Raw genomic sequence first — 23,593 nt, forward strand, 5'->3', positions numbered from 1 at the left:
TCAATGTCAGCAGGTCAACAGTGTACTTCTGCTAGGAGACGAAGATGCCACGAGACGAGTAGGCGACCTCAAGGCCCAAAAAATAACGAAGGGGGCCGAGTGCCTTCATCTCAAATTCCCAAGCAAGAGCACAGCCGAGGCAAGAGGCTTCAGCCGTATCTGATCCAGTAATCAGAATATCGTCGACGTAGACCACCAGGATAGCTATCCTGGACGAGCCATGCCGAAAAAAGATGGTAGCAACACCGTTTCTCTGGGTATAGCCTTCAGCACTCATGACGGAGGAGAAGCGACCAAACCACATCCGCAGCGACTGCTTAAGTCCATACAAGGACTTCCGCAATCGACAGACGGTTCTCGGAGGGCCAAGTGGGTACACGGGAGGGTGGCTCATGTAAACCTCTTCCTCAAGATCGCCATGGAGAAAAGCATTCTTGACATCAAACTGCCAAATCAGCCAACCATGATGAGCAGCGAGAGCCAAGAGAAGACGGACAGATTCCATCTTCGCGACGGGAGAGAAGGTCTCAAAGTAGTCGATCCCATAGGACTGCGTAAAACCTCGAGCAACAAGCCGAGACTTCCGACGTTCAAGAGACCCATCCGCACGGTGCTTCGGGGTATGAACCCACTTGCACCCCACAACCTTCTTTCCCGGTGGTGGAGGAACCACATCCCAAGTGTGATTCTTGACCAAGGCACGCATTTCTTCGTCCATGGCCCCTTTCCAATGAGGACAGGCAAGAGCATCGAAAAGACGGCGTGGAACAGAGACCAAAGCAATGCGGGTCAAAATAGACGATACGGAGGACTCAGGCGATCATAAGAAAGGTAGTGAGAGAGGGGATACAAAGGATTGCGAGTACACTGGCGAACCCCTTTGCAAAGGGCAATCGGCCAGTCGATGGAGTCATTGTCAGTGCCGGGGGGAGCTGACGGAGAGGGGGGAGCGGAAGGGATGGAAGTAGGAGAGGATGTCACAACAGGGGCGGATGACTCGGACAAAGGTGAAAGCAAAGGAGAGGAATCCGGAGGTGGGGACTCTATGGACGGAGATGAGTCGGAGGCCACCACAGGAGAGGAGTCATGCGGAGGTGGAGGAGGAACTCGGGTGACGTCCATAGGAAGGGAAGAGGGTGCTGTGCGCACGACAATAGGGAAGGAGTCCAAAAAGGGAGACGACGAGGCCTCTCCAGGCGGAGGGCCAGAAGAGGGGGAGGAGCAAAAGAAAGGTTGAAATTCAGCAAAAGTGATGTTAGCAGAAACGAAGAATCGGCGAGTAGAGGGGTGATAGCATTTGTACCCTTTTTGGAGGGAGGAGTAGCCGACGAAGATGCACTTGAGGGCCCGGGCATCAAGCTTCGTCAAGGTGGGTGCCGTGTCGTGGACGTACGCAATGCACCCGAAGACACGAGGAAGAAGACCAGTACGCAGCGCCACGGCCTGTAAGGCAGCAGACATCCAATCGATTGGACTACTAAACTGAAGAGTCTGGGACGGCAGATGGTTGACGAGATGGGTAGTCGTCAAGACGGCTTCTCCCCAATACGCCCACGGAACCGAGTAATTCAGCAGCAAGGTGCGGGCAGTGGATGTCACATAGCCAATACGACGTTCTGCCATGCCATTTTGCTCCGGAGTGGCAACGCACGACGTCTCATGGAGAATACCCCGTGTAGCAAAGTAGGATGTCAACTCGTGGTTTACGTAGTCACGAGCATTGTCTGAGCGGAACCGCTGGATAGGACAACCAAACTGGGTCTGAACCATCGCACAAAGCTGCTGAACAGTGGCCGCTACAGCTGATTTGGCTGGAAGCAAGTACGTCCACGTGTAGCGTGTTGCTTCGTCGACGAAGATCAGAAACCAGCGGTGTCCCTTCAAGCTGGACTGCGGAGCCGGCCCCCAGACATCACTGTGGATCCGATACAGCGGTACCGTCGTATGGGAAGCTGATGGAGCAAAAGACGAGCGTCGATGTTTGGCTAAATGACATGCCTCACAAACAAAAGTCTTAAGGTCCAAGCCCACACATAAAGATGGAAACAGACGTTGTAAAGTAGAGAACGGTGGGTGCCCGAGGCGCTGGTGAGCAAGTTGGAGATGGTCGCGACGAGACTCAGCAGCGGTGTGTAGACTGCGCTGCACCATAAAGCACGATCGGCTCCCATCCTCGAGCAACAGCAACCCCCGGTCCCGCCTAATCGGTGTAGTCTTCCGCACCTTGTTAGACAAGAAGATCCCATCAGGTTGGACGTGGAAGGAGCACTGAACCGCATCAACAAGACGCTGCGGTGACATAAGCAAGGCATGGAGCGATGGAACATGGAGGACGTTGTGGATGAGACCAAGACCGTCCACATGGATAGTCCTGATGCTAGCCACTCGAAGACGTCCACCACCGGCAGTGAGGACAGCCCGAGTCCCACTATGCCGCTCGTAGGATACGAAGCGGTGGTTGAACGGGGTCATGTGTTCCGTGGCCCCCGTATCAAGCACCCAAGTGGTATCTAACACGAGGGGAGCGGTGAGAGCTGTATGTCCACAGTACCACTGATCAGAAGAAGAGGCAGATGACGCACCGAACGTCCTGAAGGAGGCCATAGGCTGGGTCTGCAGGGCGGTCAACTGCACAGACAAACGGGCGCGGTCAGCCTATAATTGCTCCATGGAGACGGGTGAGCTGCCGGGTAGAGGAGTGGCGGCAGCGGCGGGAACGGCCGCGACATGGGCTTTGGTGTCCTTGGCAGCCTGAAGATCGAACTGCTTCTTCGTGCACCTCTTCGCAGTGTGACGGCGCTTGCCACAGTAGGTACATATGAGCTTATCCCGCGGGTCGGAGGCCGGGTCCGAGGCAAGCGACTTAGGTGGCTCCGGTGGGCACGGTAACAACCCAGAGGAAGCCCCCAAGCGGGAGAGCAAGCCAGTGGAGTCGACCGGGGGCACCACCTCAGGGCGATCGCAACGGAGATTGCTCTCCATCTCGATCAACTCCTTGACCACCACATCAAACTCCGGGAGAGCGCCCTTGGTGTGCAGAGTCCTGCGACGAACCTCGGCATACTCCGGGTTGAGGCAATCAAGGAAGGACAGGAACCGCAGGCGAAGAGCATGGCGACGATCAACGCCGTTCGGATCACCAACAGGCATGTAGTAGTCGACCTCCTGCCAGAGTGCAGTGTGGGCCAAGCTATAGTCCATGATGGACAGCGTCCCTTGGCGTAGAGCACCCGCGCGCTCCACTAGTGAGAAGATCAGCCAGTGATCGGCATTGTGGCCCCAGTACTTGTGGGCATGATCCCAAATCTCCTTCGGAGTAGTCAAGTGAAGAAACTTGTCATAGACCGAGGGAGAGAGCGTGTGGTTCAGCAGCCAGGAGGGGACGAAGTGCTGCTCGGCGTTGAAGGCACCATAATGCGGATCAGTCACCGGTAGGGGTGGGCAGATCAAGTGCTTGTGGAGAAGACGGCCCTTCAACGTGGATTCCACAAACTTGATCCAAGCCAGCAGTTGCAGAGCGCTCAACCGACAACAGTCGGGAGCAGGCGGGAGAGGAAGACCGATCTTCGGAGAGGGAAGATCTCGCCCGAAGTCAGCCGCAATGAAGACAGGAGGCTGCACCGGGGGAGTCCCATGTGAAGAGGGCCCCGAGTCGATCGTAGACATGACAGACGACGCCGGCAGATGGCGGACGGCTTCCTGCGAGCGCGGGAAGTGCCTGCGGGCTGCAGGTAGTGACCTGCTGGCGAGTGCGGGCGGCGGCCTGCGAGCGCGGGCGATGACCTGCGAACGCGGGTGGCGACCTGCGGGCTGCAGGCGACACCTGCGGGCTCCGGACGACACTTGCGGTCCTAGGTGACACCTCCGAGCGACGGCCAGTGGCCTACGAGCACGGGTGGCGGCCTGTGAGCGGCGGGCGGCTTCACGCGGCGCGCCACGGGCTGCGGGCGCGGCTGCGGGCACGGCGACGGCCTGCAGACGCGGCGCGGCTTGCGGGCGACGGCTGCAGGCACGCGTGACGGTGCGAGCAGACGACGCCACGGCACGCCTGCGCTGTGAGCGCGGCGCGCTCGCGGGTGCGGGTGGCACCTGCGGGCACGGGCAGGCGGCGTGCGGCGGCTCGCGGCGTGGCGGCTGCGGCACGGCGACATTTGCGAGCGCAGGCGGTAGCTCAGGCGGCGGCGGCGCTGCGGGCTGCGGGCGGTGCAGCGCGGGCGATGCTGTGGCGGCCGGTGGCCTGCAAACGCGGGCGGCGGCCGGCGAGATGGTTTGAGGGTGCAAGAAAGATCAAGAAGTGCAAGAAGATGGAAGAAGATAAGGTAGAAGTGGCGGTCCGCTGGCTGGCTGGTGAGTCTGCAGAACAGACAGTAGCAGCAAGGCCAGGGATGCAAGAAGGATCAAGAGAGTTGCTCTGATACCTTGTAAAGTCCTAACCTAGGTTAGGAGGAGGGAGACGATGAGACCAGAGGGAGAAGAACCAAAATCTCATACAGAGATGTTGCACGAGATAGGTCTTTGTACCCTAGGAGAGAGAAGAAAAGTGAGGCTAATGGGCTAATAGAACAGGGCCCATTAGCCTATCTCACTTACTAACACAGGGCTAGCGAGAGGACGAGAGAGAGAGAGAGAGAGGGCAAGCTTGACGGAGACAGCGGGAGAGAGGAGAGAGAGTGTGTGAGAGATAGAGAGAGATAGAGAGGGAGACAGTGGGAGAGGGGAGAGAGAGTGAGAGTAAGAGAGAGGGCCCGAAGGACAAGAAAAGAAAGAGAGAGAAGAAGAGAGTGCGCGGACGAGAGTACGATAGTGAAACAGAGAGAGCCGGAATGACGGGGAGAGAGCGAAAGAGAAAGAGCACGGCAGAGAGTGAGAGAGGGGGAGAGAGAAAGAGTGCAGGAGAGAGTGAGAGAGGGGGAGAGAGAAAGAGCACGGGAGAGAGTGAGAGAGAGGGAGAGAGAAAGAGAGAGGGAAAGAGAAAGAGCACGGGAGAGAGTGAGAGAGAGGGAGAGCGTGAGAGAGAGGGAGAGAGAAAGAGCAAATGAGGGAGTGAGATCGAGAGTGAGGAACGAACGACACAGATTGAGGGGGGAGAGCGCGTGACGATGAGAGAGACACTAGTACCGGCAACGCCAAGAATTCTTTTTTGTGTACTTAAATGCGACTAAACTAGTTGCAGATTTTTAGGGATCCCTCTATCAGGTAAAAGGAGCGACCTTACTTTGCTAGACTACGATGCCGTCGCAGCTTCAAAGATGCCTAGCTGCTATCTTTGATCACTTTTGGAACGTCAACCCCCATCATCATCGTCCACATCCATGTCCACGTCTTATCGTTGCGCGCCCATGAATGACTGTGCGTATGCCTGGTCAAGGGCTGCCCCAAACGGACACGCATTTAATCCCCTAAACGGAGACAGAACGGCATTCTGAAAGCCCAGGATGGGCACACTTGAATTAATAAGTGAGAATAAAGCCGTTGGCTGCCTGGAATTCGTACTCAATAAATCCCAAAATTTGTTCCGATTGTGGATTATCCGTGATAATTCCTTCCAGGCTTTAAATTTTGGGATATGGGAGAGCAACATTCGGGCGACCCAGCTTCCCAACATCCAAATGAACTAAGCCATAACATGTATTCATTTTATCATGATCTCATCATAATGAACTAAGTCATAACATGTATTCATGGACATCATTTAAACACCATAAAATGATAATAGTGAATATATATTTGTTCCAATGAACTTAAACATAACTTGAAAGTGTGATTTCCTTGACAGACACCTAACCACCATCATAGTAAAAGCTGACTCTCATGAATGAAGTAAACTCTATTTATATCAAATTTCCAAGTAAATAATGATGAGCTAGAAAAAAGGTTACGCACAACCTTGTCAAGTTTTGTGCTGACCAATCACTTCATGATCATGCATACATGTTTTTAAATTCCTTGAAACCTCCATGGCATAACTAAAAAGTCAATAATGGGAAACATAATATTCAAAAAAGATTCAGAATATCTAGACCACATGTCTTTTTTCTCGAACCTAAAAACTTTACCTATTACTTGAGAATGTATCAGTTTATCTCTTAGATATTATCTAAGGATATTCATTCAGAACTTTAAAATGAGAATAAGGAAAGCATACGTAAGATGGGAGAAAAATCATTTTGATTTGTCTACTCCTGGACAAATCACTATGAAGCTAAAATTCAAGCTATCAATAATTTAGGCAAGTTAAGAAGGATGTACTCCACATATCAATGAATTGATCCTTCTATAAAAATGGGGGCCTAGATATCAACACTCCATCTGTTCCCTTGGAATTATAGCTGTTTAGCTCTTAAAAAACATATAAGGTCCACTTAATAAAACCAAGTGAAACTTGAGATAAAAATCAGTTCACATTTCTACTTAAAGTGAATATTTATTTTTTGGGCAACTATGACTTTTGCCATTAAAAAATTATGCAAAACATATGTAATGAAATCCTATTTTTCAAAAGAAATGACTTCCATATAAAAAGGGCAAATCAGAGACACACAGTCGTCCACAGACTAGTCAAGACACATAGCGAAACAGTCGGTCCCCCCACCACATCCATTGTTGCTGGCATAATCTTCCGATGTCTTCAACCATCACCCTTCTCTCTCCATTCCTCTTAAGGAAAACATATCCAAGTTGTTGTTGCTTGATTATCATAAATCAAGCAACAACACATAATGAATTCCTATGTAAAACCAATTATGGTCTAATATAAAAAGGCCTCCCACAGCCACACATAATCATCCACAAACTATTCAGGAAACAAGGACAAGTGGTGAAAATGGCTGGGACAATCTTCAGATCTCTTCAACATTCTCCCTTCCCCTCCATTCCTCCTCTCAAGGAAAACTACTACAAGTTGAGAACAAGATCAATTCACCAAAAATTAAACAACAAAAAAAGTGCTAAAAAATCAAACAACAACAGTAAAAAGTAACTCCTAAGTAGGGGAAAAAAACTAAATCTTTTCTAATATAAAAAGACATTTACACAACCACTCACAGTCATCCACAAACTCCTTCGGAAAGGAGAAAAAGTGGCAAAAGTAGCCACGCGCCACTACCACAATCCCCAGACCTCTTCAACCTTCCCCCTTCCCCTTCCTAATTTGAAAACAAATACAAGCCGAGAACAAGATCAGTTCATTAAAAAACTACTCAACAAAAGAAGTGCAAAAAAATCAAGCAAAACAGCAAACAACTAACTCCCATGTAAAAAAAAATCCAACTCTTTTCCAACATAAATAAAAAGGCCTCCATCCCCACTGCCACACACAGTCACCCACAAATTAGTCAGGAAACGATGACAAGTGGCAGAGACGGCCGTCGTTGCTTCCGCCATCGCCATTGCCACAATCTCCAGACTCTTCAACCTTCTCCCTTCCCCCTCCACTTTTCCTCTGAAGGAAAACAAAGACAAGTTGAGAACAATATCAGTTCACTAAAAAGTAATCACCCAAAAATTCCATGCACAAAAATAAAAAAAAAGCTAACTCTTTAATAACATAAAAATGCCTCTCCACAGCCCCACACAGTCATCCACAAACTCGGCAGCAAACGAGGACAAGTGGTGAAGATGGCCGCCGTCGCCGCCGCCCCGTCGGCACAATCTCACATCCTCTTCAACCTTCTCCCTTCTGCCTCCACTTTTCCTATGAAGAAAAACAAGTACAAGTTGAGAACAATATCAGTTCACTAAAAATTATTCACCCAAAGAAATGCACAAAAATGAAAAAAACTAAACCCTTTTGTAACATAAAAGGCCTTCCCCCAGCCACACACAGTCATCCACAAACTCCACAAAAAATGAGGACAGCATGCAAAAATGGCTGCCGTCTCTGCCACCGTCACCACTGTCGCTGCTACCACAATCTCCAGACCTCTTCAACCTTCTCCCTCTCCGCTCCACTTTTCCTCTGAAGGAAAAAAAATACAAGTTGAGAAAAATATCAGTTCACCAAAAATTAATCACCCACATACTCAGCGCACAAAAAAAACCAACTCTTTTCTAGCATAAAAGGCCTCCCTCCCCACAACCACACACATTTATCAACAAAATCCGCAGCAAACGAGGGCAAGCGGCGGAGATGGCTGCCGTCATCGTCGCCATCGCCGCTGCCACAATATCCAGACCTCTTCAACCCTGTTCCTTCCCCCTCCACTTTTCTTGTGAAGGAAAACAAATACAATATCAGTTCACTAAAAATTAAACACCCACAATCTTTCTGCACCAAAAAAAACCAACTCTCTTCCAACATAAAAAGGCCTCCCTCCCCACAACCACACACAATCATCCACAAACTCCGCAGCAACCAAGGACAAGTGGCGAAGATGGCCACCGTCACCACCACCACCACCACCACCAACGTCACAATCTTCCAAGCTCTTCAACCTTTTCCCATCCCCCTCCACTTCTCTTCTTGAGGAGAATAAAGACAAGTTGAGAACAGTATCAGTTCACCAAAAACTAATCACCCAAAGAAGTGCACAAATATCAAGCAAAACAACAAATAACAAACTCCTATGTTATAAAGGAAAAAAAACCAACTCTTTTCTAACATAAAAGGCCTCCCTCCTCACAGACACACACATTCATCCATAAACTCCACAGCAAACAAGGATAAGCGGCGAAGACAGCCGCCCTCTCCACCGCCACAATCTCCAGACCTCTTCAACCCCTTCGCGCTCGACTTCTCTTCTTAAGGAAAACAAATACAAGTTGAGAATAGTATCAGTTCACCAAAAACTAATCACCCAAAGAAGTGCACAAAGATCAACCAAAACAACAAATAACAAATTCCTATGTTAAAAAATAAATAAATAAATGAAAATGTACATAGAAAGTAATCACCCAAAGATTAATCACCCACAGAAGTTCACAAAAATCAAGCAAAACAACAAATAACAAACTCCTATGTTAAAAAAGAAAAAAACTGAAGATTTACATATAAACTAGTCACCCAAAGAAGTTCACAGAAATCAAGCAAAACAACAAATAACAAACTCCTATGTTAAAAAATAAAAAAATTGAAAATGTACATAGAAAGTAATGACCCAAAGATTAATCACCTAAAGAAGTGCACAGAAATCAAGAAAAAAAAACAAACTCCTATGTTAAAAAATAAAAAAATTGAAAATGTACATAGAAAGTAATGACCCAAAGATTAATCACCTAAAGAAGTGCACAGAAATCAAGAAAAAAAAACAAACTCCTATGTTAAAAAATAAAAAAAACTGAAAATGTACATAGAAAGTAATCACCCAAAGATCAATCACCCAAAGAAGTTCACAGAAATCAAGCAAAACAACAAATAACAAACTCCTATGTTGAAAAAGAAAAAAAACTGAGAATGTTCATAGAAAGTAATCACCCAAAGAAGTGCACAGAAATCAAGCAAAACAAAAAATAAAAATATCCTAAATTAAAAAAGAAAAAGAAAACCAACTCTTTTTTAGCATGAAAGGCCTCCTTCCCCACAGCTAAACACAGTCATCCACAAACTCCACAGCAAAGAAGGACAAGCGGCGAAGATGGCGGCCATTGCCACTGCTTCCGCTGTCGCCACCGCCATAATCTGCAGACCTCTTCAACCCCTTCGCCCTTGACTTCTTTTCTTAAGGAAAACAAAGACAAGTTGAGAACAGTATGAGTTCACCAAAAAACTAATCACCCAAAGAAGTGCACAAAGATCAAGAAAAACAACAAATAACAAACTCCTATGTTAAAAAATAAAAAAAACTGAAAATGTACATAGAAAGTAATCACCCAAAGATTAATGATAAGCCAAAAATAGGTGTGAATTTTGCATAACTTTTATCCCTTGTCGTTGTCAATTTTGGCTTATACAATAAAATTTATAAAAACCCTACTTAAGATGTGTAGTGATAAGTAAAGGTATCGTCCGACGGAAGCTAGTAAGGAATCCAATTTGATGATCTGCTTGAGTAATTTGACCCTAATTAGAGTTAATTTGATCTTCAATGAAGATCAAATCACCATAATTAGATGAGGAATTTAGAAAGGGAGGAAGGAGAGATGAAAGGAATAGAAGAAATGTGAGCTATAAATTCAATTATTTGATCCCATTTAGAGGATCAAAGTAGTCAATTAGAGGGATTCATAAGGAAATTTGATTATGCTTTGGTTGGTTTTGTAGGTTTGATAATTCAGAAATAACTACACTATTAGATAATAAAAAGGGTAATTTAATCTCCTAAAAGGTAAATCTTTTTTAATAGTTTTTTTTTAATAGTCTCCTAAAAGACTATTAAATTTTTTTAATAGTCTTTTTTAATAGCTATGTAGATCTCTCAATCTCTCCTCTCAATCTCAGTATGGGCTTGTACATTTTGCTCAAGCCTAGCGATTTAGAAGTTCAGACCAAGATCAAGAAGAACGATGAAGGAATTTAACTAAAACATCATCCAAATACACCAAAAATTCAAATACAAATAAGAAAAAAAGTATCAAACAAGTTGATCCAAGCTGGAGCTCCTCTCTGTCTTGTAGCTGTGATAGAGCACCATCCAGAATGAGCTCCTCCTCTCGAAAAGTACCAATGAGTACCAAAAAGTACCAATTCAGCTTTTATACTTAGGTTACATGGTAAATATTACAATTTTACCCCTATTTAGTAATTAATTTTTATCTATCAATGTAGGCTTGATCCAAGCATACAGATAGAAAGAGGAGGTGAAGATGAGCAAATCCATAAAAAATCATCTCAATCGAACTTCAGGATCAAAAGTTATGAATAAATTAATTTAAACCAATTTTAGCCATTGGATTTCAATCCATTTATTTATTAATTTTCATTTTACACACATCATTATGTGTCGTGTTTTGATTGGCTGGCGCAGTTTAAATATCTTTTTTTGGGTTGAATTTGCGAGCGCCACGTACCCCTCGGCGAAAATAAAATCCAAAAGAAAATATTAAAAAAATGTGAGTGGTACTTATAACACGCATCTAAACATGCGTTCTTCAATGCACAGACGAGTAAAAAGACGCCACGTCTTTTTACATCCCGGTGGCCCCCCTCATCAAGCACCGTTGGATTCTCATCCTACGGCCGAGATGATGCTTTGCGTTAAAGTCCTTCTTGAAATGTAAAATTTCCGCCTGACGCCGCCCAAAAATAATTGTGTATATGGCCCTTTTGTACTCTCTCTCCTCTGATTTTTCCTGAAATTATAAAACATACTATGACAATTTTCAATTAAATCCCTGCAACTTTTACATAATTGTAACTATGCCCCTGCCGAAACGACCGAGAGCCATTTTTAGGGGTATAATTGCAACAAGTATTTAGAAAAAGCCCCTCGAAGTTTGAAAATTACTTTAACACTCATTTTCCCCTTATAAATATATCCTTTTCCTCAATAAAAATGCATTTCTTCCTCAAATAAATCCCATAAAAATCCAATAAAATCCTAAAAAACCCTAGAAAATTCCAGAAAATTCAGTAACTTATCACCACACTAATTAACCTCAAAATTAAATTTTAAACCTGCCATTTTCATTTAAAAATTATTATTTCAAGCTTAAATAAATCCCATAAAATTCATAAAATTAACAAAAAATTAGGAAAAAATTAGAAATTACTTGGAAACATTAATTACATGTAAAAACATATGATAACAACCCCATTTTAATCTCGTTAAATGCATAAAATTATGTGAAATTTCTTGAAATAAAGACCGAATATCGTGTGTTATCAATTAATCACCCAAAGAAGTGCATATAAATCAGGCAAAACAACAAATAACAAACTCATATGTTATAAAAGAAAAAACCAAATATTTTCTAACATAAAAAGGCCTCTTTCCCCACAGCCACACACAATCATCCAGATTCTCCGCAGCAAACAAGGACAAGCGGCAAAGATGGCAGCCATCGCTGCCGCCGCCGCCACAATCTCCAGACCACTTCAACCCCTTTGCCCGCGACTTCTCTTCTTAAGGAAAACAAATACAAGTTGAGAACAGTATCAGCTCACTAAAAACTAATAACCCACAAACTCAGTGCACAAATTTTTTAAAAAAACCAACTCTTTTCCAACATGAATTAAAAGGCCTCCCTCCCCACAGCCGCACATAGTCATCCACAAACTCTGCAGCAAACGAGGACAAGCCGTGGAGATGGCCACCATCGCCGTCGCGGGCGCAATCCCCCACCCTCTTCAACCTTCTCCCTCCTCCCTCGCCTCCTTCTCCACCTTCTCCCCCCTTTCCATGTTGGCACGAGATAAAACGACGAGGCATGAAAATGATGATAAGAGGCCGTCGTCAAACCTGATATCATAAACTCGGGTTCTTCGCGTCGGCTCGGGCTTCACGACGTGGCTGTTGACGAGCATGAGCTTGATCTTCTGGATGGTCCTCCAGCACTCTCCACTGGTGTAACACGACGATCAAAGTAGAGATCGCGTGCCACGTCAAGATGATGAACAGTAAATGAACAAATAATGACATGGAATGTTAAGGTGATTCGAGAAAATAATAATAACGGGAAGTACGTAGATCGCTGACCATTATGAGGCGCTGTTCAATTACACGACACGAGACGGGTTTCATCTTAATCAGGTTCCCGATATTCAATGTAAACGGTTTGAACTGACGACGTGATGGGGAACGACTTCTCGTCCAAGAGTGTCGTCACCGTCACCGTAATCGATCAAATCCGATATCGTCAAGAAGATTCCTAACACAGTAAGTGGCTATTCCTAAAACCTTCTCTAAAATTCACTCAAGCAGCGGAGCAACCGGTAATCGGCACTGACAAAGGTAATTAAATAATGAAGAGGCAGGGGAACGGAGTGACCTGGAAGCAAATGTCTGGACTCACGTAGGCGAGCAGAATTCTCATGCAAGACCAACGAAGTAGATGAAGATCCAGCTGATTGGCATAATATCTGCCAGGGAATGTGTCCCGGCTGCCACAAAGGTATAAGAACAGAGGATTGATCCCCGTCAGCACACAATGGGGCTTTGTCAACAGCCGTTCACAAGGAGACGGACGCTGGAGTTGGTTCGATCAGTGTGATCGGACCTCAGGAGCCCGACCCGATCAGGCCAGAAGAACCACGTTGTGGATGTCGTCAAGTAAGAAGTCAATCTTCTGCCGCAGTAGAGGTTTCTTCCCCGTAACCTTTGGCCATTCTTTTCTTTCTTCTAATCTCCTTTCTCGTTGTTCACCGTTGATGAAGATGTAGAGCTTGAGGGGTGGAAGGAATGCTAGTGTTGGATTTGAACGACTAATTTGACTGTCGTGAAGCTGAATCACTCCGTGCTATAGATTTTCCGGCAACCGCTGTAACTCGCAAAATGCAGAGCGATCCCCGATGAAGAAATCGGTGTAGAGGGGCTGAGAGAAGGAGTGATGATGCTGTTCTTCCTGGCACAGAGTGAATCTGATAAAACTGTGACCCTGCGACTTCCTGAAAGGGCTTTTCTTCGGCAAACGGGGTTCGACGTTTTGAACTAGAACCTCAACACAAAGTTCGCACTTCTTGTGTGAAAATCAAGGGATAACATCATCCAAAGGTCTGAGACGAAATTTCTTCTTCTACTGTGACGAATCTCTTCTTCCCCTTCTTCTTTTCTATCAGACAAACAACACGATCGAACGTAGAGAATAGCACTCCTTCTTCTTCAACGAGAGCAAGAACAATCACAATAACTGCCAAGAGACAGAGCAAGATCTGAAGATTTCACAAGGACCTTCTCTCTTTGTTGATCTTCTGACTTTTCTTCTACGCGATCTGTTCTTCTTCTTCTCCTGCGATGACTCCCTTCCTCTTCCTCAGAAACACGGTAGAACGATGAACACAAAATAACTGTCAACTTGGAAACAACGAGATCTGTGATTCAACAAGACAACAAAATGACTTCTTTTTTTTTTCTGGACTCCAGCCTCCACGGCCACCCTTCTCTATTCTGTATAGAGGGGAAAGTGGACGTAGTGAGGCTAAATTGGGCTCCTCTTAAAGGAGAAAGCTTAGTGGGCTTTCCCTTTAAGAGAGATCTTTAGGGGGAGAAGAAAGCCCAACATGGATTTCCTCCCCTTAAAGATGACACTTAAACCGAATTAAAATAAAACACGTATGAGGGAGGCCAGTACCCACGAAGGAGGGGCCTCCCGATAATTTAAAGACAACGAGAGAACGAAAAAAACATAAAGATACACGACGTAAAGCGATAATACGATGTCGCTTCTCAAGCTTGGTAGTGAAATTGTAGATTCTTCACGTCCGCTCGGGCTTCACGACGTGGCTGGCAACGGATCGGGACGTGGTCGACTGGTCTGTCAAACCTGTTATCATAAACTCGGGTTCTTCGCGTCGGCTCGGGCTTCGCAACGTGGCTGTAGACGAGCATGAGCTTGATCTTCTGGATGGTCCTCCATCACTCTCCCCCCTCCACTTCTCATTCAAAGGAAAACAAATACAATATCAGTTCACTAAAAATTAATCACCCATGAACTTACTAAGTTCATGCACCCAAAAAAACCAACTCTTTTCCAACATAAATAAAAAGGCCTCCCTCTCCACAGCCACACACCATCATCCACAAACTCCGCAGCAAACGAGGACAAGCCGCGGAGATGGCCGCCATCGCAGTCACTGGCGCAATCTCCCGTCCTCTTCAACCTTCTCCCTTCTCCCTCCTCCCTCCCCTCCTCTGCCTCTCCCCCTTCCATATCGGCACGAGATAAAACAATGAGGCACAAATTAACGATGATCAGAGGCTGTCGTCAAACCTGATATCATAAATTCCGATTCTTTGCGTCAGCTCGGGGTCCGCGACATGGCTGTTGACGAGCATGAGCTTGATCTTCCGGATGGTCCTCCATAACCCTTCCCCCTCCACTTTTCCTCCAAAGGAAAACTAATACAATTAGGCTTTGACATTTTGGACAGGGGACCGGTCAGACCAGACAGAACCGGGACCGAACAAGACCGGACTGGAACTGGACCAAACTTCAGGTAAGGTTTAGGTCCATGGCAAAAAACTGGACGGGACCGTACCCTGTCCCACGCACTACACATCCCTCTCCCTGTCGCCCTTCCCATCACCCATCCCAAGCGCTCATCGCCGCTGCTCCATGCACACAACGCCTCCGTGGGTCTCATACCTGACCAGACCAGGACCGAACAAGACCGCACCGAGACCAGACCGAACTTCAGGTACAGTTTAAGTCCATGCCAGAAAACCGGGCCAGACCGAGACCGTCAAACCTAAATACAATTAGGCTTTGACATTTTGGATTGGGGACCGGTCGGACCGTAAAAAACCGGGACCGAACAAGACCAGACCAGAACGGGACCGAACTTCAGGTACAATTTAGGTCCATGCAAGAAAACCGGACCAGACGGGGACCGTCAAACCCTAAATACAATCTCAGTTCACTAAAAACTAATCATCCACAAACTCAATGCACCAAAAAAAAAAAAAAAAAAACCCAACTCTTTTCTAACATAAAAAGGCCTCCCTCCCCACAGCCACAAACAGTCATCCACAAACACCGCAGCAAGCAAGGAGAAGCGGCGGAGATGGCCGCCATCGCCATCGCCGGAGCGATCCCCCGTCCTCTTCAACCTTCTCCTTCCTCCTCCTCCTCCCTCTCCCCCCTTCCCATGTCCATCTTCCCCCTCCTCCGCCGCTCCTTCCGTCGAAATCTCCCTTCTCTCGCCATCGCTGCCGCCGCCCGGCAAGACACCATCGCATGGACGCACGCCCCTCTGAAGCTCCTCCGCCCCGCCTCCGCCGACGGCTCCCTCTTCCATGCCCAGATCGACGTCTCCGAAAGCCCTGATTTGGCTGCCGGATTCACCGCCCCCGGGCAATACCTTCAAATTCGCGTTCCCGACGCCCCCAAACCCGCGTTTCTGGCCATCGCCTCGCCGCCCGAGGCTGCCTCGTTGAAGGGTGTGTTCGAATTTTTGATCAAGAAGGTCCCCGGATCTGCGGCGGAGAAGCTTTGCGGATTGGGAAGTGGGGATTTGGTGGAGCTCAGTGGGGTCATGGGGAAGGGTTTTGCTGTTGATCGGTTCTCGCCGCCGGAGTCTGTTTCTACTGTGTTCATCTTCGCCACTGGCTCTGGAATCAGGTTAGGCGTTGTTGAAATTTCAAACTTTTTGTGATTGCCATGTATCTTCTCGCTGTTTTTCGATTGCGCAGTTAACAATTTAAAACTTTTGTGATTGCCCTGTATCTTCTCGCTGTTTTTCGATTGCGTAGTTAACAATTTCAAACTTTTGTGATTGCCATGCTTCATCTCGCTGTTTTGTGATTGCGTAGCTAAAAATTTAAAACTTTTGTGATTGCTATGTATCTTCTCGTTGTTCTGTGATTGCGTCGTTAAAAATTTCAAACTTGTGTGATTGCCATGTATCTTCTCGCTGTTTTGTGATTGCGTCGTTAAAAAATTCAAACTTTTGTGATTGCCATGTATTCTTACCGGATGAATTCATCCAGTTGTTTTCATTTCCTTGCTTCTTTGTTTTCATCTGGTTGCTTGTTTCAACTAAAGAATGTGTACAATTGTTTGGTAATACGGGAAGAAAGTGATACCATCCAAATTCTTATGAAGAGCAAGCGCTTGTGCTCTTATTAATCTTTAATATTCTCTCACAGGGTAAATCGTCCATTTGTTTTCATTTCCGCGCCTCTTTGTTTTCATCGGGCTTGTTGTTTGAACTAAAGAATATGTGCAATTTTTTGGTAATATGGGAAGAAAGTGATACCATCAAAGAAAGGGCAAGAGCATGTGCTCTTATAAACATTAACTTATCGTGTTATCAGCTAGCATAGTGTGCAGGTCTGTGCTTCGATAGAGTTCCAAAATTCCTATTTTTACTAACTCATATTTCACTTGTGGTTTCTTCTTTTGGATTGTTTTTAACTTGAGAACGTGTGAAAAATGGTGACACTTCAGTATTTTTGCGTAGATCTTCTTTCGTTAGTGGAAGTTGTGAAATGTTTCCTTGATTATCTTTATCTAATTGTGGTTTAATTCTTAACAAAGGTTTGAAAGAAATTTTTTCCCGGGATCAGTGATTCATTCATTTTTGGCTCATCGCCATTTTGTTTTCATTTTTTTGGTTTTTAAACCTAAACAATGTGTAAAAATGTTGGGTAGAACATGAAAAGTGGTACCATTATAATTACTGCGAATGATTTCATACGAATCTGGTATTTACATGGAAGTCAAATTGGAATATTTGCTCTTGCCAATTGTTATTTTTTCATGTTATCGGTCCAAATAATGTGCTGGTGTATGATTCATTGAAATTCTTAATTTCCTAATATTTAAGTGATGTTTCACTTTTCTCTTCTTCTCTTGGATTGTTTCAACTTGAGAAGGTGACAAATTAAAGGTCTCCGAAAAATGAGGAGACCTTTTTAATTATTGTAAGAATGTGAATTCGACAACTTTGTGATACAATTATATCACTTTGTTTCTGAATAAGTTTTCCTCCAATAAATTCACATCTTCAGCCGGCTTTTGTTTTGATGAAATTCTCACGTTCTAGTGGTGCTAGTTATTTACAAAGAACTTTTGGTTACCAATTTTGGAAGTTTTTTTATTTTTTCAATGCATGTGCAATCCAGATTCATTCATCCTTAATGTTTGAAAAACTTATTGTTTTCTTCGTCTGTACAGTCCAATCCGTTCACTCATTGAATCAGGCTTCAGTGCTGATAAAAGATCAGATGTGAAGCTTTTCTATGGTGCTAGGAACCTTCAAAGGATGGCTTATCAGGTTCCAAGATGAAGAAACTCTCAATGATTAATATTTCTCTGTCATACAGTAAATATATTTATTTCATTACAATTATCTTGATTTTTCAGGATAGATTCAAGGATTGGGAATCCTCTGGTGTCAGAATAGTACCTGTTCTATCCCAGCCTGATGATGATTCATGGAATGGCCAGAGTGGCTATGTTCAGGTGGGCATTTGATTCTATTTTTAGAATCCATCTTATATTTCTTCTTTTTTTAAAATGTAAATGTGGAAATTCTTTTTCAGGAAGTGTTCTCCAGGGCCAAGCAGATCTTGAACCCTTCTTCCACTGGGGCTGTTCTTTGTGGGCATAATCAAATGATGGAGGTTTGTTATCTATCCGCAGTTCTATTTATTTGCATTTCTCTATGCTGAATGCGATTCTGAATGCGACTAAATAAAAAATAATGATGATTCATGGGGAAATTAGGTTAAACGATTTGAGAGTAATGTTCTAATTTTTGCGATTTTCTATGTTTTGCCAGGATGTCACCGCCATGCTTGTGGCAGATGGAGTGTCCAAGGATAAAATTTTGAAGAACTTTTAAAATACAATTATGAGATTTGATTGGACGGCTGAGATCCAATATCTTATCTCATGCCGTCGGGTAAATTGATCATCTCATGAGCAACAGTTTCGACCCCAGCCTGATTTTCTTTGCTAATTAATAAATCAATTAACTAGCAATATTTTCCCACAAAAATAAAGAGTTGGACCTGTTATGAAGGTTTGTGCTGAGCTTGGATCATCGATTGGACAGCGAGATGCGCCGACGGAGCTTTCCCATTTACAAGAAGCTGCCCCATGAAGTCCACACGAATTGAACTGAATCCATAATGCTGCTTAAATTACCAGAAAAAATTAATTACTATTTTTTGGTAAATATTCATGATATATTTCATTTTCGTACCTTGTTCTTCCAGGAAAAATCAACTGACTGGTGATATGGTTCAAGCAGTGTCACCCAGTCCCCCTCTTTTAACTGTAACACGGAACACGAGTTGAGGTTATAGTTCATTTTTTTCATTCCACGATCCTGGATAAATGATTATGAGTTTAAGATGGGTCCAAACGATTATTATCACAGGGAACTATAAAAAAAATACATTTTAGGCCTGCATTTCTGGCTCATTCCTATTTTCTAATAAAGGAGGCGAATTTACTAAGAGATTATGCTTTTCTTGTTGAAAACATCGACGAATAAAAATGATCGAAAATAAAAATTTAAACTTAATTGTCCACAGCAATGGACGAATAAAGAACGCACTGCAGCAGAAACCCGTGGTAGGGATGAAATAAAAATGATCGATTATTTCAGTTAAAATGGAAAAAAGATAAAATCCTTACAGCATTGCTGTGGAGCCCGTAGATTGACAGAACAAAGCAGTTCTGTTCCGAGTCACATACAATGTAATACCTGCGAAAGAGCATTTAAAAATGATAATTTCACTAGAAATATATTGCAAGTTAATAATCGCTAATGATTCTAAAAGGTAGAGCAGAAAATCAAATATGGCGAAAAAAACCAAAGTACAGTGCTCACAGGGGAGGAGCATCGTCATGCTTCAAGAAATGTAGCACTCTTCCGGTCAGAGCCACCGACTTATTTTGACCTTCTGCTAGGGTTTTTATGGTTGCCCTGCCCTGAGACGAACTTTCTGCAGGGAAATAAAACTGGGGTAAATCTAAATTTAAGAAATTATCAGCAGATTTCTTGTACTAGAACAAAAAACAAAGATGAAGGTTATCTAACGGATAAAGAAGATGCATCTGAATGTTAAGAAGTCAATGAAGATGAAGAAGAAAAAGAGTTCGAGACCGTACTAGAAACTTCAGCAAATAATGATGATGGTGGATCTTTGTTCTTTTTTCTAAATTGGACCTGAAAATATTAAGCGGATGAAAGGAATGAGAAATGCGGGACAATCACGTTAAGAAATCTCGAGGAAAGCCGACGCAACTCAAGTTGCTCTATCCAATTGGCATTATATAGGATTAGAGTTCAGCATCAATGATGACGATGACCAGAGGATGAATTGTTATCATCATCCATCAGCAGATGATGAATCAGCTTGATTAGATCATTTGTGGTCGGCAGATGATATGAATTCATCGTCACTGTCATCCATGTTTGGGCTTGGATGAATGATGATGACGATGGTTAGTCATCAACTGATGGATGATGACGGTGATCCGTAATCCTCATCATCATCGTCCAATCTTCACCATCATTGCTGATGCTGAACTAGGAGTGCACGACGATGTTGAATTCACCATCGTCATCAGCATCCTTAAATGTCATATTAGTCATCCTCATTCCCAAATCTCATTAATGTCATTCAGATTTGGACTTGGACAGATGACGATGACGATTCATCATCTTCCACCTGTCCTAGATCATTCATTCAAGGCAAAAATGGATGACAAATATAATATTTCGGGATGACGATGCTGAAATCTTCATCATCCGCCAAACCTAAGTATAAATAATCTTATCAAGATCTGGCCCTTCTTTTTCTACTGTGTGAACAGGTACATTCTATTTTTAAAAAGGGAATACAGAAAAAAGATATTAAATAATTTGCATTACTTTCATGGCATCTTCTATTTTGTCGAGCACATTTACTATTTTTCGCACTTCTTCGAAGGCATTCAATCCAGGATCCTTCAGAGCAGCAGCTTCGAATCCAGTAAGTGCCCTTTGGTAATTTTGTAGGTATTTATTTGCCTGGAATAAAGACCAAGGTCCAGCAAAATTCACAGCATATTTTATTCTGAAAACAGCTCAACACAAAACGAAGCACTCACAGTTGCACAATTGAAATACAAGTCTGGACAGTGCGTCATGTTTTCATCTTTTTCCTGATATAAAATAATAATCGCGAAATAGGTTTAAAAACCTACGGATGGATTTTTTGTTTGAATAGTTTCGTGAATGGTAAAAACAATTTAACACACTCTTACAGCGTTTTGATACGCTTTTATGGACTGGAAAAGTCTGTTGTAATCCGGCACTCCATTCACAAAGAAACTTGTGAGACATGCATTTCCCAAGCAGTCTGTCATTTAAGTAATCACATGAAAATTGTAAATTGAGAAATTCTCAGGGTTGGCAAATTATCAAGATAAGACAAGATCGCAATACAATTTTCAACATACTCACACCAAGAATTTCCATCCTTAACATCCATGGCGATCGCTCTTTTGGCAAGCCGAATGCTTTCTTCCACACCTTCAGCTTGGTTCGCAGAATCTGGTTTTTATATGAAAACGGATAAGTAAAAAGAAACTACCCATCGTGAAACAACAATGTTTGGCAAGACCACTTAAAATAGAATGCACATCTATTCCCAAACCATTCCATATGACTTGAAAGATTTTGTAAGTTGATCCTTAATTTTAAATTAATTTTTTGTGTATAATTTGGATATGGAATCAACGTTTTCAAATGTCCTCGTTGCTTTGAGCCAATTTACCTTCTAGCATTGAGAATAAGCAAAGTATGGATAATTTTTTGTAATAACAAATAAATTTACAAAGAACATACTAATGGATACTATTTGTATACTTTGGAAATGGAATCAAAAGTTTTCAGTTGTAGGGTGTGGCCATTGCCTTGAGCCAGTTTTCTCTCTAGCATTGACAATTGACAAAGTATTTTTTTGTTTGGCGCCTGCATTCATAAAGAATCGATTGATCAGATAAATATGATACTTTTTTTGAAAAGTAGATAAATATGATACTATTTAAGAAATATATTATTAAGAGCCCTTTTTTACCTTACTGAGGCCCAGAGAAAAACAGTTTCTTGCCGAAGCAAGGTCTCCCTTCTTCCAAATGCAGTTCCCTAAGCATAACCAGGCATCGCTCAAAGATGGATTGAGTTTGACCTGGGAAACATAATAACACTGGTTTGAACGAATTTCACAATTAAATCATTCATATACTTTCTCTTCAAAAAAAAACAATCATAAAATTGTTTTTTTGCGAAGAAAAGAAGGAAGATCACCCGAAAAGAGGGAACATTCATAGAATTGTAAATGATGATTCAATTCGTACAGCTTTTGATAGATGATCTTCGGCTTCTTTCCTGTAAACAGGAAATACATCAAGTATCTTTCCCCTGAGATATTCAAAAGATGCACGCTGTAATGGTGACGTCCTTTTTGCTGAAAATAAGAAAGAAAAAAATCATATTTGGGAAATTAAATACAGAACACGGGCAGGAAGTGAAGTCACCAAGAATGAGAAACCAAACATGTACGAAAAGATGCACAATTGAGCTAAAAGGTAACCTTCTAGACACGTTTTGGCATCTTCGATGATGATGCTGAGTCGTCATTCATTATCATCATAATCATCATCATCATTTGTCTTCGCCAGGATGACGATGAATGTGACGAAGACGAATAAAGAATCCATTCAACTTCTATTAATTCTGTGCGTGTCCCTCTCTTACTCTAATCTTTACCCTGTTATCCAGCATGAAAGATCGTGTTTCTTGCCGCATTACAGTAGAAATGATGGACATTGATTTCTCTAATTACAGAAGAAGGAATGAATCTATGAGATTAAATAAAGGACGTCATGCAGGTCAAAACAACAACACGAATGTGCATCTTTACAAACAACAATCGACAATTCTACATCTCCGAGAACCTATAATCCAAAATCCGCCACTGATCCACGGTGATCTAAATCCAGCATTGGATCGGAAGTGAGGAAAAGGTAATGCATTCACCAAAAATTGGAAGAAAAACACAATACGCGATCCAGATCACACAAAACCCAACGATTACGACGGAAGTTAAATCAAGAAGGGCAGAAATGGATGGACAAGATACCACCACCTTCGGGGACAGCATCGAGGATTTGCAGGGCCGAATCGGCCAGAGATTTGAGTTTCGAATCCTTCTCCAAAATATCAGCAGGGAAGAACGAATCTCGAAGGGTGTAAAGCTCGTCAGCCGCCGATCCTGCCATCGCCATGACATCTTCCCCCCCTTCATCTCCTGCCCCCATCTTCCCTCCACTGCAGCTGTGATTTAACTTCTACTACTTTCTATTCTCACACACTATACTCAACTGGTGTTTTTATATATACTGTTTGATGGTCCCGTCCCATCCTGATTTTTAGCTAAGACCTAAACCTTACTTAAAATTCGGTCCCATCCTGGTTTTTAGCAAACATATGGTCAAATATATGGCGACTGGATTTGATATGTTTAGAATTTTATAAAAAAATATTAAATACATATCAAATAATATACTTCTGGTTCCGGTCTGGTTTGACCCTTGGTCGTAAACCTTTTTGACAAACCCATACACCCTCAAGTGAAGCGCCTATGGTCCTGGTTTGACCCTAAATGTCCAACCCTACACGAGCTTGTAGGTATGGAGCCAACATAAATATAGTACTTATACAAAGACCCAGCCTACCATGGCCATGCCACAAAAGTGAAAAAACTACAGTTGTAATACCATGGCAGGTCGGTTGGGTCTTGTCTTCCAAAGAGTCGACTGTAGTCCATGTTGGGTTCTAGAGGCCTTGACATAGATGAACAAATTAAAATGATGCGCAATGGAAGACTTTTGCGAATCGAACGGCATCAATAAAATCATTGGAATGATGTGCCTTTCCACAGATCGCATCCATGGTTTATTGGATCCCGGAGAGAGCTGAGTCGAGCTGCTCACGTGTGCAGCCCCTAGACGTATCCACGTGGTCCTCGGCACGTCGGATCTCTTCCTTCTCTTTGAC

The 23,593-nt window shown here is 43.6% G+C and overlaps 2 protein-coding genes and 2 long non-coding RNA genes across 10 annotated transcripts; 1 reads left to right on the top strand and 3 right to left on the bottom strand.

Moving 5' to 3' along the window:
* Positions 1 to 6,726: 6,726 nt before the first annotated feature.
* On the bottom strand, positions 6,727 to 8,801 carry LOC144709382 (uncharacterized). 2 transcript variants are annotated; one of them, XR_013583016.1, is made up of 5 exons: positions 8,086 to 8,801; positions 7,786 to 7,957; positions 7,536 to 7,693; positions 7,045 to 7,441; positions 6,727 to 6,894 (listed from the first exon to the last, which is right to left on the bottom strand). It is a non-coding gene; the product is annotated as an uncharacterized LOC144709382 (long non-coding RNA). The 2 variants fall into 2 exon arrangements; XR_013583015.1 differs by having other exon boundaries at positions 7,536 to 7,957; positions 8,086 to 8,800.
* A 3,214-nt stretch (positions 8,802 to 12,015) lies between these two features.
* On the bottom strand, positions 12,016 to 13,984 carry LOC144709886 (uncharacterized). 2 transcript variants are annotated; one of them, XR_013583138.1, is made up of 3 exons: positions 12,865 to 13,984; positions 12,336 to 12,437; positions 12,016 to 12,269 (listed from the first exon to the last, which is right to left on the bottom strand). It is a non-coding gene; the product is annotated as an uncharacterized LOC144709886 (long non-coding RNA). The 2 variants fall into 2 exon arrangements; XR_013583137.1 differs by having other exon boundaries at positions 12,016 to 12,437.
* Positions 13,985 to 15,540: 1,556 nt separating this feature from the next.
* LOC144709332 (FAD/NAD(P)-binding oxidoreductase) lies at positions 15,541 to 18,883 on the top strand. 2 transcript variants are annotated; one of them, XR_013583000.1, is made up of 6 exons: positions 15,541 to 16,152; positions 17,710 to 17,809; positions 17,899 to 17,997; positions 18,078 to 18,158; positions 18,317 to 18,439; positions 18,560 to 18,883. XR_013583000.1 is itself a non-coding variant. In XM_078582863.1 (5 exons), the coding sequence occupies exons 1-5, from the start codon at positions 15,596 to 15,598 to the stop codon at positions 18,377 to 18,379; spliced, it is 900 nt and encodes a 299-aa protein (XP_078438989.1). In that variant the 5' UTR covers positions 15,541 to 15,595; the 3' UTR covers positions 18,380 to 18,883. The 2 variants fall into 2 exon arrangements, 1 of the variants encoding a protein (XP_078438989.1); XM_078582863.1 differs by having other exon boundaries at positions 18,317 to 18,883.
* Positions 18,484 to 22,909, bottom strand: LOC144709330 (uncharacterized). 4 transcript variants are annotated; one of them, XM_078582859.1, is made up of 13 exons: positions 22,683 to 22,909; positions 21,892 to 22,001; positions 21,612 to 21,722; positions 21,401 to 21,505; positions 20,992 to 21,085; positions 20,797 to 20,891; positions 20,641 to 20,694; positions 20,423 to 20,560; positions 19,657 to 19,714; positions 19,376 to 19,490; positions 19,180 to 19,249; positions 18,743 to 18,814; positions 18,484 to 18,671 (listed from the first exon to the last, which is right to left on the bottom strand). In XM_078582859.1, the coding sequence occupies exons 1-13, from the start codon at positions 22,852 to 22,854 to the stop codon at positions 18,552 to 18,554; spliced, it is 1,314 nt and encodes a 437-aa protein (XP_078438985.1). In that variant the 5' UTR covers positions 22,855 to 22,909; the 3' UTR covers positions 18,484 to 18,551. The 4 variants fall into 4 exon arrangements, with proteins under 4 accessions (XP_078438985.1, XP_078438986.1, XP_078438987.1 ...); XM_078582860.1 differs by having other exon boundaries at positions 20,996 to 21,085; positions 21,448 to 21,505; positions 22,683 to 22,908; XM_078582861.1 differs by lacking the exon at positions 20,641 to 20,694.
* Positions 22,910 to 23,593: the final 684 nt, after the last annotated feature.

The sequence above is a fragment of the Wolffia australiana genome, chromosome 11 (genome assembly GCF_029677425.1).
Source record: "Wolffia australiana isolate 7733 chromosome 11, ASM2967742v1".
Taxonomy (NCBI): Eukaryota; Viridiplantae; Streptophyta; class Magnoliopsida; order Alismatales; family Araceae; genus Wolffia; species Wolffia australiana.

What these genes read in the sequence shown, in the direction of transcription:
- LOC144709330 (XM_078582859.1), bottom strand. Translation starts at nt 22,854, where the DNA reads ATGGGGGCAGGAGATGAAGGGGGGGAAGATGTCATGGCGATGGCAGGA. An exon ending in CCTCGATGCTGTCCCCGAAG is followed by an intron (nt 22,002 to 22,682) that starts GTGGTGGTATCT and finishes TCTTATTTTCAG; the next exon opens with CAAAAAGGACGTCACCATTA. An exon ending in AAGATCATCTATCAAAAGCT is followed by an intron (nt 21,723 to 21,891) that starts GTACGAATTGAA and finishes TATGTTTCCCAG; the next exon opens with GTCAAACTCAATCCATCTTT.
- LOC144709332 (XM_078582863.1), top strand. Translation starts at nt 15,596, where the DNA reads ATGGCCGCCATCGCCATCGCCGGAGCGATCCCCCGTCCTCTTCAACCT. An exon ending in GCCAGAGTGGCTATGTTCAG is followed by an intron (nt 17,998 to 18,077) that starts GTGGGCATTTGA and finishes ATTCTTTTTCAG; the next exon opens with GAAGTGTTCTCCAGGGCCAA. An exon ending in GGCATAATCAAATGATGGAG is followed by an intron (nt 18,159 to 18,316) that starts GTTTGTTATCTA and finishes ATGTTTTGCCAG; the next exon opens with GATGTCACCGCCATGCTTGT.